The sequence below is a fragment of the Cydia pomonella genome, chromosome 14 (genome assembly GCF_033807575.1).
Source record: "Cydia pomonella isolate Wapato2018A chromosome 14, ilCydPomo1, whole genome shotgun sequence".
Taxonomy (NCBI): domain Eukaryota; kingdom Metazoa; phylum Arthropoda; class Insecta; order Lepidoptera; family Tortricidae; genus Cydia; species Cydia pomonella.
In genome coordinates, this window is record NC_084716.1 from 15,391,603 (window position 1) to 15,405,351 (window position 13,749).

General features: G+C 38.8%; 1 protein-coding gene across 4 annotated transcripts; it reads right to left on the minus strand.

Moving 5' to 3' along the window:
* Positions 1-630: 630 nt before the first annotated feature.
* Positions 631-11,755, minus strand: LOC133525039 (nuclear transcription factor Y subunit alpha). Of its 4 annotated transcripts, none has more exons than XM_061861250.1 (10): positions 11,399-11,755; positions 10,558-10,731; positions 9,548-9,568; positions 8,715-8,778; positions 7,938-8,066; positions 7,443-7,534; positions 6,774-6,968; positions 5,524-5,608; positions 4,883-4,977; positions 631-3,744 (listed from the first exon to the last, which is right to left on the minus strand). In XM_061861250.1, the coding sequence occupies exons 2-10, from the start codon at positions 10,723-10,725 to the stop codon at positions 3,670-3,672; spliced, it is 924 nt and encodes a 307-aa protein (XP_061717234.1). In that variant the 5' UTR covers positions 10,726-10,731; positions 11,399-11,755; the 3' UTR covers positions 631-3,669. The 4 variants fall into 4 exon arrangements, with proteins under 4 accessions (XP_061717234.1, XP_061717232.1, XP_061717233.1 ...); XM_061861248.1 differs by having other exon boundaries at positions 9,545-9,568; XM_061861249.1 differs by lacking the exon at positions 11,399-11,755 and adding an exon at positions 11,195-11,379 and having other exon boundaries at positions 9,545-9,568.
* Between the last annotated feature and the right edge of the window lie 1,994 nt (positions 11,756-13,749).

Sequence of the window (13,749 nt, forward strand, 5' to 3'; positions counted from 1 at the left end):
CTAAATGTAGGGGTAACAACGTTTCAAAGTATCCACGTAGAACGTAGATATATCTAAATCTGTTTGTGATGCTCAACAAAAAACAAACAATATGAGATTGCTTTAAAATTATGGTCAGTCTGAGTGGCAGTTATACTATTTATCTTTAGGTATTTAAATAAAGGGAAAACAAAATCTACCCTCAAATGGCTCCTTAAGCCAGTTGAGGGTAGATGAAAACATTACATGATCAAATAATCTAGGTTAAAGTCGTTCAGTGATAAATCCAGGCGGTTTTGTATCGAAAATGTAAAATTTGTTTGTTTACTTTTATTTAAATACCTAAAGATACAGAGTATAGGTACGTTTATAGAATATTATTATTACTACACACATTACCTACTATCAGTAAAGTACTATTTGCTAAAAATAGTCAAAAGGGCATAAAGTGTAGGTATCTCATAGGTAAGCGTGCTCCACCGTAGACCGCATCATCACTTACCATCAGGTGAGATCGTGGTCAAACGCTTGCCTATCGTTATAAAAAAAAAAAAAAAAAAAGTGAATGTTTGTTTTATCCTGTGTAGTTTGCTGATATATATATTTATATACTTTTAGAAAACATTATCAGCAAAAATATCAAGTTACTGCAAAATCTGCTGACCAATATTTCATGTAATTTCCTCGCTGAGAAATCTTAAAGCTCATTAAAAATACTCTTCACATATAATAATATTAATCAATTCTAAAACAATAATTTAACAATTCATGTAAATTGCCAGCAATATTTAAAAACAAAAAACAACGTTAACTTAAAGTAAACGTGTTGCGAAAAAAGCCTCATGTACGATAGTTTAAAACGCTGATTCTGGCGTAATCTTGCCAAGAATTCGTCAAAATATTGAAATTATCAACCTACTCTAGCCATTTCTAGTTCGACATCGATTATGGTATAGTAGTTAATGCTTAAAACGCGTAATCATAAGCATGTTGCTGATGGATGAATCAACTTTCTCTTATCACTGTTGCCATGGTTACGGTCGCCTGGGTCACTCTTAAAAACCTGGTTTTATGGTACTTAAAATAACCAGGCATATATTTTTTATGGGAGTTAGAATAGAAGCCATTTCCATAAACGGTCATCTATTTACTTAATATTTTCGTAGAACCAAAGAGAATTTGAAATAGAGGTGTATTGTCAAAGAAAACTTTGTAGCCACGTAAATTTATTGCCATCTTTCGACACATAATTAAAACTTTTAGAACGCCATTTGACTCCGATCCTTATTCTTTCACGGACATGTGTTCAATTTGTTAAATATCATAAAGCGACGCTGTCTTGCCGAGCACTACCTAAAGGTTATGGCGCCATCGCTCGAAACGATACTGCTATACCTTTGGCCTTCAATCTATTAGATGGCGCCACTTTTTGATATTTAACAAATTTAAGACATATCAGTAAAAGAATAAGGATCAATGTCAACTGGCGTTCTAAAAGTTTTAATTATGTGTCGAAAGATGGCAGTACATTTACGTCGCAATAAAGTTTTCTATGACAATACACCTCTATTTCAAATTCTTTTTGGTAGAACGTAGGTAGTATATATAACATTCGCTTGGCTGACAGGACAGAATGACAAGAAAAAAAAGTTGATCCACCCATATAACGGATTGAGATCCAATAATATGTGACATTCCACGATAAAAGGTACCTTATGGCTTAAGCTACCTTTCTTCGTGGAACGTCACATAGAGACTGTCTAAGAGTTAATATTTTAAACTAATTTGGAGTTATTATTATTATTTCACGTCTATCTACACATTTAACTGTTTTACGGGCAGTGTCGTAGTAATTTTAGAATTATTTAGATCACCAAGCTTTTAGTCTATCTAATACTAATACCTATATAATAGAAACTTCGATTTTGATTGCCTACACTATTGATACTAACGGATATTTTAAACAGTAAATAAAAATCAACAATACTTAGATTTAACGTCAAATCTTTAAAGGCCTTTACACGGTCCGATGTCTTCAGAAACATAAAATTCGACTTCATACTTATCTCACTGCTAAGAGGAGCTTTGCTCCGCAGTACACTAGTTTACAAGACATGATTAATTTTGTCAGTTATTTAAATACCATAAATGTTGTAGATAAGGGCGATTCTGATTGCATTCTTATGTTAACTGATATTAGTTACACTTTGCCATAGAAAAATAAGAAGTAATAAAGTGCTCACTCCATACATCAGTTTTGGTACCAAAATGCTTATTATATACGCAGTCGATATTTATTTATTTATTATTTAATATCGAGTAGCGGAAATCTCAGTACTGCTACTCGACATTAGATATCGCGGCAAACAGAAAGTCTAATGCTCAACGATTTTTCGCTAATATTATAACCAGAGTACGTGTAGGAGTTCAAAATAGAGTTCCGCTTTATTTATTACTTCTTATTTTTCTGACTTTGCTTGAAATTAACCCCGCATCAAATGAATACGAGTCATAATTTGACAATATAAAGATGCTTCATAAATGATTTTCAGTCTAGACCGCATATATAATCTCTCTAAATGCAAATGCATTATATCATTAGATTGAGTTATTACTACTATAGAGAAGCCATACCAAATAATTAAAGTTGTCGCGATCGCAACCTGTACCGCGCGACCAAAACGTCATAAGCACCGTAAACATTGATGGCGCTTACGCGTTTATGTCACGGAATTCCCGCTACGCTTTTATTTGTTGTCAAAACAAACACTTATGGTGCAAAATATTGGTTCACCGTGCCGGTTCCATATATAGTAATAATAAATCAAAGTATCATTATACGTCTCACCTTGATCGAGCTTTTTGTCTTTAAAACGATCACATTCCCATCAATTATATCATCTTAATTATCTATTGTCTATTCTGTTATACAGTCACGTCTGAAAACATCGACACGATCGAAGTGCCAAAAATATGTATACACGACTTTATGGTCTATATATTAGGGTAGTGGGCCCATATATTTCTGGCACTTTGTCCGCGTCGACATTTTGAGACGTGACCGTACCTATTATCAAAGTATCTGACATAAAAAAGCCTGACAGCGGTAAGATTTCCAATAAATTAACATTTACACGAACAATGGGAAGGCATCTGTCAAATTGGTTGTCCCTACATAAAAAGGAACCATCGTCGGGAGCGCCATCTACAATTACCGCCTTTCACTTATCTCAGTCGGTCGGTGGTGGGTTTCTAGTATAAGGCTAGCTTAGTTTGGGTAATCTTTAACTCGTTTAATGCCTCACGCTCTCACTCACACGTCAACATTATGGCCAAAGGTGGCATCGACAGCATACGCCGTAACACATAAGTCGCGGTATTCTTGGCGGTGTATGCACTACTCATAATCCCTTTAGATGCTCTTGACGTCATAATACAACTCTCTTTGACCGTGCATTACGACAAGGTTCACACGGTAGGCGCGGCGTTCAATGGGTTAATCACACCATAGTCAATGAACTCACCAACCGAATAAATTAAGTGGTATAGCGGTGTTCGGCCGGCGCGCTAACATCCCCGACCGTATCTCGTCGTGTAAGTGAAGCGGCGCCCGCCGGGGCCGAGGCCGGGGCCGGGGCCGGGGCCGGGGCCGGGGCCGGGGCCGGGGCCGGGGCCGGGGCGGCCTCAGTGCTACGCGGAGGGCACGGGCTGGTGCGGGGCGAGGCGCCGCCAGTGACTCCGCTGGCGCTCTTGGGATTCTTCGTCCTGGAGAGGTAAGGTGGGTTAGCTTTATACAGTTAACTAAAGCATGTGCCAGTTTCTGCAAGATGACCTTGGTAGAAGTGCGGCTGTTTATCGTTTACAACAAGCCCAAAACTTCAGTGCGTTTGAAGCGCTTGTGCTGTGCTAACGTGCGTGAAACTCTTATAGAGACGCCATGGCTCCTTGTTTGTCGAAATTTCAAAATGTTGGAATTTGTCTTGCTCTTTTGTGTGCAATTAAGACAAAAAAAGACCATTTTTGTACCGGGTCTTTATACGCTTCACACGACAAGTCCCAGAGGCCGGCAGGTCTCTATACAACTCTATGAGTTCGGTAATAATATCGCGTTCGTTGGCCATCCTTCATGCGTGCACGCGCGACGCGTCTGCACTCGGAGCGGGCGGCAGTGCGACTGTCCAAGCGGCTAGACGATTTTAAAACCACTGCTTCTGCCAATGGTTGGCAGAGCACGCCTGTCTACCAAGAGTCGTTTAAAGGTTGTGCAGAATTTAGTTTCATTTCAACCACTTGCTACATGACTTAAAACCACTGTTTTTCTACCTAGGTCATCTTGCAGAAACTGTGGTTGTCTGCCGTCTGGCGCATGCTTAAGAGTTAACCAGAGACATTTTAACGCTCGATCGAAGAGAGAACGCAAATAGTTCGAGGGTGAAATCGGTGCTTCCCCGAGTTAAATACTAGGTACTTTTAATTTCAACTGTGAGGAAAGTAAGTAAAATAAATATGCATCTATTAAACATAGGAAAAGAAACTAAGAAGTGACCAATTGAAGTAACCGTCTTTTAAGTAGTTTTATTTTATTGTAAAATTAAGAAATTAAAAAAGTGATGTTATAAAAAGCTGGGATACAGCTAGGAACATAACCCTTCAAACGGCATATATCATTTCTGAGTTGTTGATAAAATTTCGAAAATATATTATTTTTCTAATTTAATTAATAATAAGGGTTATTATTATTAACCTTTCATTTGCGTGGTGGTTAAAAATCGTGGGTTCAAACTTCGTTCGTGCTGTAGATCAGAAAAAAATCGCAAAAGATGACTAACATCGTAACATAATCCTTATCAAACACAGACAAGAAGCTAATGAATTTAGAAATTATAATAAACACAGTATTTACCTGAATAATGGTGATAGACACAGTATCCGGTTTGATATCTTCTAAAGGCTTGTGTTCTTCCTCCGAGCCCTGCTCCACCATTTCCATATTCCGACACATGTAAGTTTAAAACACGTAAGTATGTGAACATAATTTGCTCGACTCACAACTTTTTATTACAAGCTTTTTTTTTAGCTTGCCCTATTAGTGTGGGTCAGATCTTGCAAGCTAAATTTGACCCACTTCCCGATCTCCGATTGGGCTGAAATTCTGCATACATATGTAAATCGGATGACAATGCAATATTATAGTAACATGGAGCTGATCTGATGATGAAGATAGGAGGCGGCCATGGGAACTCTGTGATAAAACAACGCAAAGCAAACTAATTGTACTTGGGATTTTTAGAATTCTCGATAAGTATTAGTTGCCTGTGGAAATAAAAGTACAGTCAGCGATAAAAGCTTGTACCAAAACTAATGAAGTTATTACAAAAAAGCTTATTTGTAGTCAGAAGACAAATATATGACACGATTATGCGAAATATAACAGCAACTTTTTCAACTTAATAATATGTAAGCCTTTCTTTTTTAATCAAGGTGTTAATATTATGCTGGTGACTGTGTCAAGGAAATGATTTTCTAAAATGTATATAGATACTTACTTCCTACTGCCGGAATGGAATCTGCCACCCTCGCCGCGTATCCGATTCATTGCGTGCCTGTGCCTAGATTCGTGTAGATATTTCTGAAAACAAAAAAATAATACTTTAAAAAAGGGTTTTTTACTTTTAATGGGTATATCTTCCCCACAAATATTGCCTTTTTATGTGTAAGTTGGTAGTGGGGGAAGTACAAGCGACGTCAACGCATGACGTAGTGAAACTAAAAACTTCCGTGGGACAGTTTCATACTATTTGGGAGCTGCCAACTGTCAAATAATATATCCCACATCCACTAGGGTTTTGAATATAACCAGATAAACAATAACAAAATTTTGTTGTGATCGGTCAATAAGTTTTGATCGGCAAAAATAAAAATTTGTGTCAAACTTCTTGCGCGGCATTACAATATTTGTGACGTTTTTAACGAAAAGGTTTTATGGAAATAGCGCCTTATTGACCACCTGCAATAAGTACCTTTTGGTCGAAAACGACACATTTGATGTTGAGTCAGTTTAAGCCGCTCGCGGCACAATACATGGTGGAGTAATTTTTGAGATCTAGTCAGGCTTGTATAGTTATTGTTGTTGGTTGTTCATCGACCTTTCCTTGGGGATCTATCCATGCTCGTGCAGCCCGCTTGAGGATGTATGACTCCGTACAGTAGTTTCATATTAAATGGTTTACCGAATATCACGCTAGATGGCGCTGTATGGAAAGCGGCGACTTCTACATCGCGCTAGCGAAATTTTTATTGCCAATTCAGGGCAGACTGTTCACAACGTTAATAGGCGGGTCCGCACAAAGAGCATATAATCACTACGGTCCGCACAGAGCGAGCAGCCTCGCGTGGCCACCAAAGAGCATATAATCACTACGTGCGGCCACGTGCTCGTGTATTGGATCTCAAGCATACCTTATCATGTATTTGATACGTAAAAGGATATTCAATTTTCCAATTTGATGTACGGAACAAAATAACCACGCGCACCAAACAAACACGTCCGGACCAGCGCGCGGCAGACGAGTGAGGTGCCTTTGAGCATGCCGAAATACCGACACCGAGCGGCTCGGCCAAGGTCGCGCTCGTCCGAGGAAAACGAGCGCTCCGGCTCGGCCGAGGCACGTCTACATTGGCCGTTTTGTGCGCGAGGAAATTGCCTCACGCGTATGCTCGCTCTGTGTGGACCCGGCTATTGTTTTATAATTGCCCACTTGTAAATGACGGCGTTTTTGAAGGTGTGTGCTCACCGGCCTCTCCTTGGGTATCTTGCCCTGCTCGTGCAGCTTGGCGCGCGCGGCGCGGCGCTTGAGGATGCGCTTGTACTGGCGCGCGTTCACGTACAGCAGCGGCTCCTCGTCCGCGCCCGCGCCGTCCGCCGCCGCCGTGCTGGCGCCGCCGCCGCCGCCGCCGCCGCTGCTGCTGCTGCTGCTGTTGTTTACCATCTGCAAGGTCAAACAACCACTTATACAGTTCAGTACATACAGTGCGCGTTGATCGAAGTAATTTATAGCCCAGAAAGTGTGCTGTGGGCGTGGAACTTTTGAGCTAAAATTTGGCATACTTATGTAATGCGACATGGCGTGAAGATCGTGTCATTCACGAAGACGCGCGCCTTGATTCGTATTGACATGTTACTAAAGGTTATATTTAATAAATCCGCGTGTCATCGTGCACACGAACTAAATCTTCGAGCTAATATGATGATAAACCAAAGGTGCCCCCCGAAAATATGATCTTAGATTCGTTAGAATCGTTTGTATCTAAAGTAAGGATGTCAAGCAAGAAGAATTGACCGGCCTTGTAAAATTAACTTGTCGTGAAAAACAAAACAAATACTCGAAGCTGTTTTTTTTATCTTACGTATATGAACTATTTCATGTCACGGCCGAAATAAACCAATGGTGATGAATATTTACCATAACAATATTGGGCTGGTTAACAATTTGCTGCTGCTGCACGGCGTTGCCGACATTCGCTACTTGCACCAAATTGCCGTTCAAGTTGATAACTGAAACAAAACCAAACATTATATGTATTAAAATAAAAATCATCTGCCATGGAAACATGCACAAGTTATGATTACTATTCAGAAGCCATACTCGATAAAATTGTCCCAATTGCGACCTCACGCCCCCCTTCTATGGTTTGTTGTCAACACAACAATTCATGGCGCAAAATACTGGTTCTCTATGCCGGTTCTATATATACCTAGTAATAATAATTCAATGCTCGAATGTTCTCACTTCTGTCTGTTGATCAGGAACAAGAGGGCTAATTTATATCGGTTATGTATAACTTTTGTTTTACAACTGTCCTAAGTTTTGGTAACAGAAAAATCATATTAGAAGCTAGGTCTGTGTATTCATAATCATACACAGATCTAGCTTCTAATTTAATTTATTTATAATTACCAGCAGGTTGATGGATGATCTGATGCTGGTCTATGGAAGGCTGCGGAGCGCTGGCAGTGGGCTGGTAGATGAATGTTTGTCCGTCTGCTGTTTGGACTAGCTGCATTGGTTGAATATTGTTACTTGTGCCTGAAATACAATTTATCACATTTGAGATTGTAACAAACCTGAGCAAGAGTATTCCATGGGCCTGTCGTGGACAACACTGCGCCCTGCTAGTAGTAGTAAAACACTTTATTGTACAAAAATGAAAAAAAAATCAGGAAAAAACAGCAGCATTAATACAAAGGCGAACTTATCCCTTTGAAGGATCTCTTTCAGTTAGCTTTGAGCAATTGAATTGAGACAGTTTTCCTGTATTGATTTTTTGTGAAAATCTACATCTGACAATTTCTATGGGATACATGATACATAACAAACCTTAGCAAATTTCTGTTTGGCCCAGTGGTTGACTGGTAGAGAATGCCTGAGAAGGCATTAAGTCCGCCTATTGTACTTTTTACTTGTATTTGTGCAATAAAGTTTAAAATAATGAATAATAATAATTTCGTAGTTACATTGTCATGTAAATAATTGCTATACGTACAATAAAATGGTGTCTCCCACCAAAGAGCATATAATCACTACGTTTTATCTCTCACAGATAAAAGTACGGTGTAGTAGCGTTTACGTCGCGTAGCACAGCAGAATTAGAGCGTCAATAACAGCGTAAGCAATCACCATAAGGTACCTTTGCCCGTGGAACTTCACTAAATATTTTAGTATTTGTGACCTTACCTTGAAGACTGGACAGAGGCAACACTTGTAATTGCTGGAGTTGCTGTCCATTGGGCGTTGCCATCTGTAAAAGTCAAGAAAATCTTGTTGTTGGTTGCATTTGTTGTGATTTCTAAATAACACATTAAAAGTAGAAATTGAATATAGGTATTCATGTCTGATATGTCCCCTTTACAATGAGCTTGAAACAATCATAGGGGTTTTTTTAATTACAGGTTCAATATTAACAGATATTAGCAAATTATAATTCCTTCAGTACCAATGTTTCAGTGTTGATTAAGTACATATGATATTACAAAATATTAGATTTTACTTGTGTAAATAGGCGGGTCCACACAGAGCGAGCATACGCGCGAGGCAATTTCCTTGCGCACAAACTGGTCTGTGTAGACGTGCCTCGGCCGAGGCGGCGCGCTCGTGCGAAGTAAAGTCACGCGTCGCCTCGGCCTCGCGCGTATGTTCGATCTGTGTGGAACCGCCTAATGACGCTAATTAATAGGCTGGTCCACATAGAGCGAGCATACGCGCGAGGCAATTTCCTTGCGCACAAACTGGTCTGTGTAGACGTGCCTCGGCCGAGGCGGCGCGCTCGTGCGAAGTAAAGTCACGCGTCGCCTCGGCCTCGCGCGTATGTTCGCTCTGTGTGGAACCGCCTAATGACGCTAATTAATAGGCTGGTCCACATAGAGCGAGCATACGCGCGAGGCAATTTTCTCGCGCACAAACCGGCCAGTGTAGACGTGCCTCGTCCGAGGCGGCGCGCTCGTTTTCCTCGCGCGTATGCTCGCTCTGTGTGGCCCCGCCTAAGCACTATCTTGTTAAAATACTACTACCTGGATTTGTGGTGTTCCCAGCTGTGTATGCATGTACAAAGTTAGTTTGTAGTTTAATTTTTTTTTATTAATTTAGAAATAATCCACACCACACCATCAAGACAACTTTGTCAATAGAAAAACATGAACTATTATTACTATGCATAGAACCGGCACAGAGAATCAGTATTTTGCGCCATGAGTTGTTGTCGGCATAGTGTGAATCTCGCTAGCTAAACGCGTGACGCTTACGACGTTTTGGTCGCGTGGTACAGGTTACGTTTGCGACAATTTCATTGTTTCGTATGGCTTCTCTATCTGAAGTTAAGTCAATGTAGAAAAAGGAGCATTTTTTTAAGGAGAAAGAATACAAAAATATCTATCATAATCTAAACAATGTTTCCCAACTACAGCTTTTAGTGTTGTTTGGGTTCAACTAAATGTTTCAGTTCCATCTTGATAATTATTATGATATAAATTTAAAATCATATTGGATATCTAATCTTGTCTAATTTTTTATCTAAGATTATAATTTTTTTCATAGTATTTTTTTTACTCCGGGCTGGTCGGAATTGACGGTCTCTGGCCTAGGCAGCCAATGGTCCTGGGTTTGAATCCCAGTAAGGGCATTTATTTGTGTAATGTGCACAGATATTTGTTCCCAAGCCATGGACGTTTTGTATGTATTACACAACACTAGCCTTTTTGAACTTATGCTTAATGACTTAAATTAAAACTTTGTAGGATATGTGTGTAATTTGATGACAAAGGTTGTGGATGTTTTTTGCCTGTTTACGTATGGATATTGACAGTTGACACGCCTGCGTCATGGATTTATTTGCAGGATTTTTTTTTTTAAATTATGAATACAGGCGAATTCAGTTATTATATCTGCCTCTTATTAAATATAAACTAAAGGATTTTGTTTTATATAAAAAAACCTATTTATTTATTTAGTGTAGATCATGTGTTTTTCTACATGGAAAAATAAAATAGGTCTTCTAATTTTAGTTCTAAAATTTAAGCAATACCTGAATAGTAGGTGCGGTGGTTGGTATGGCGTGGACCACAATCTGCTGTCCGTTGGGCCCCTGGATCATGTGCGGGCCCGCATTGTTCATCTGCAGCACCTGCAGTTGCTGCCCATTGATGGTCATCACCTGCGTACCATCCGAGCTCTGGATCTGAGCGTGCTCCATGGCTCACTGGAATTTGTTACACTATTAATTAGAAAAAAGATTTTGTACCATTTAGGAAAAGTGGTTTACAGTATAAAAACTATCTCAAGAATAAAATTATTTTCATACTAAATTTGATCTCGATTGGTTCCTTGGTTTAACCCAAACTCAAGTTCCGGCAATTTGGAATGTCAAAAAGTTCTAAGTCAGATGGGTTGGAGTTTTCTAACATTATTAGGTGCTTATATTGTTACTTCATAAGAGTTACTGGTCGATATTTTTGCCGTCAAGCGTCTAAAACAAGTTTAATTATGTTGATGGAAGGTTAATTAATTAGGTAAGTATAGAGTACAGTAGGAATATCCTGAATTACATGTATGTAATATTTATTAAAATAATTCGTATAAATAACAACAGCTGGTTAATAAATGAATATTCAAAACAAACGGAGAGAGAGCATTAATATCTCGAAAAAGATAATTTATCTTACGTGGAATAGGGAAAAGTACTTGGTCGGAAGATGTTCACGTCACTCGCTAGAACTATGAACGAAGGCAACGCAATCAAAATGGCCGATTTCAAGTTATTTCTTCATACATGTAACACATTTTCCCGTGTAAAATGAAACTTTTCCGATAATTCCAGTAAAGCATGTCCATTCCAAAGTGATATTCAGTCAAAATTGTAAACTTACATTGGATCTCCTCACTGGTTTTTCAATGATTGGTTGACAAAGGATAGACCAATGGCCGAAGTCAATGATCACGGGAACGCAGTAGATTGGTTCGGCGCATTACCACTCCCAAATAAGCGCGGACGTTCCACTATCCAATGTTCGCTCACGTAATTAAAATCTCGTCTATGGTTGGCTTCGCGTTTTGGGATACCCTACTAATGGTAGAAAACCGCACAAATCATGATAAGTTGTTGAGTGTTGTTAAACTTTAGCATTTAATATTTATTAATCCATGTTCGATTATAGAATACAACGTGAAAATAATCCTCTTTGTTACCTTTTGTCTCATCGTTATCAAAAGGTAACTTATTGATTGTGTTGTTGCTACCTACATATATACATATAACATGTTCTTTTATATGCAAATAGAATCACCGGGGGCCTACCGCGAAAACCGAAATTCGCGTATTGCAGGGATCTTTCTCTTTTACTCTCACTAAGACGTAATTAGCTTAAAAAGTATTTTTCAATTCTCATGCTCTGAAAGTGTGTCGTTGTCGTTCTTAAAAGTGTGCAGAAAAAGATACGTTTCTGCTCTAGAGCACTGTACTTTCAAAGTACGTTATATTGTTTTTTTTACGATATTCGATTAAAATTTTGGTTTTAAATGGAGTTGTTGTACAATTTCCATTCTGACAATGGACTTACCATTCCATAAATAACGATACTTTTACCTAAATTGTTAATTGAAAGTACCCTCAAGAAATACTACTGAAGTTTACACTTAGCCGTCTTTTTTTAAATTCACAAGTATTTTACTTTCCTGGTATTTGAAATGAAAAGCCAAGTTATCGCTTGAATTTTTGTACAATATACATGATTATTTTAATTATCTCTAGATATTTTAATTATTTATTTCTGAACAAAACAAAATTTCGTCAATTTTGACTTGATTAACAAAATCATTGATACCTTGGAATCCATAAGTGACAATGTGGTACTTTTGGCTTGATAACGTCACAATATTTTTTACAGTACATAATTTAGCGAAAATTAGCATATTAAGTACGTTACTGTGTCGAACATTTAAAGGGCCATATGTACTGTAAAACGTTGTACGATACATGTGCGAATAGGTAATTCGCAACTCGTGTCGATTCAAAACACTCCTCGTGTCACTCGGTCGTGTTTTAATTTATCGCCACTCGTTTCGAATTAACTATTTTTCGCACTTGTATCGTAATGTACTATTACTAAATGGTTTATGAAAGAAACGAAATATAAAATTTACGCAACGCTTATGATTGGGCCCACGGTTGTCTCATTTCAAACATAGACAGAGAGAATCATACTGTCTTTGTCTTACACTAGTACCAGGAGGCCTACCGCGAAAACCTTAATTCGCAAATTGCGGGGATCTTTCTCTTTTACTCTCAGTAAGACGTAATTAGAGTGACAGAGGAAAATGCCCGCAATTGACGAACTTCGATTTTCGCGGTTATAGCCCTGCGCTGAAAGAAAGGGATGAGTATAAAACCAGACCAGTAATATATGATCACGCGCCATATTGCGGAATTTCATTGGAACTAACATTTTCATAATAAATTGAACTGCCATAGGGTATAGGGACCGTGCGCGTTGGAGGGTCTGCCATCTTGTGGCCTGAATCGGAACCATAAACATGCACATATACATATACACGTCACGTGATTTCTTGTGCATAGTAGGTTCAGCCATCTTGTGGGCTACATCGGAACAAAAAACTTCACATTTACGCCTCGCGCCAAAAATCTGACGGCTCCTGTGCTGCCTCCTACAGTTCATGCACGCTCCCTATAGGGTTGCATGAGAATAACAGCGCCCTCTTGAAAATGATCATATATTTCTGGCCAGGGCTATAACCACGATAATCGAAGTTTCCTCAATTGCGGGAATTTTTCTCTGTCACTCTAATTACGTTTTAGTGAGAGTAAAAGAGAAAGATCAGCACTATTTGTGAATTTCGGTTTTCGCGGTAGGCCCCCTGGCTTTAGTTTAACTATAACGTAATACCAACTTTACAACTTGTGTAAACTAAAAAAAAATCTCAAAAGTATAAACAGTCTAGAATATTACCTCCAACGTTTCATATACCATATAATACTGAAATATACCAAACTTGTCAGTGGAAAAAGGCGCGATATTCAAATTTTCTATGGGAAGTCAACTATTTGCCCCAATTTTTTTTACCACTACCTTTTTTAGGGTTCCGTAGTCAACTAGGAACCCTTATAGTTTCGCCATGTCCGTCTGTCTGTCTGTCTGTCTGTCCGAGGCTATGCTCCGTGGTCGTTAGTGCTAGAAAGCTGAAATTTGGCATGGATATATAA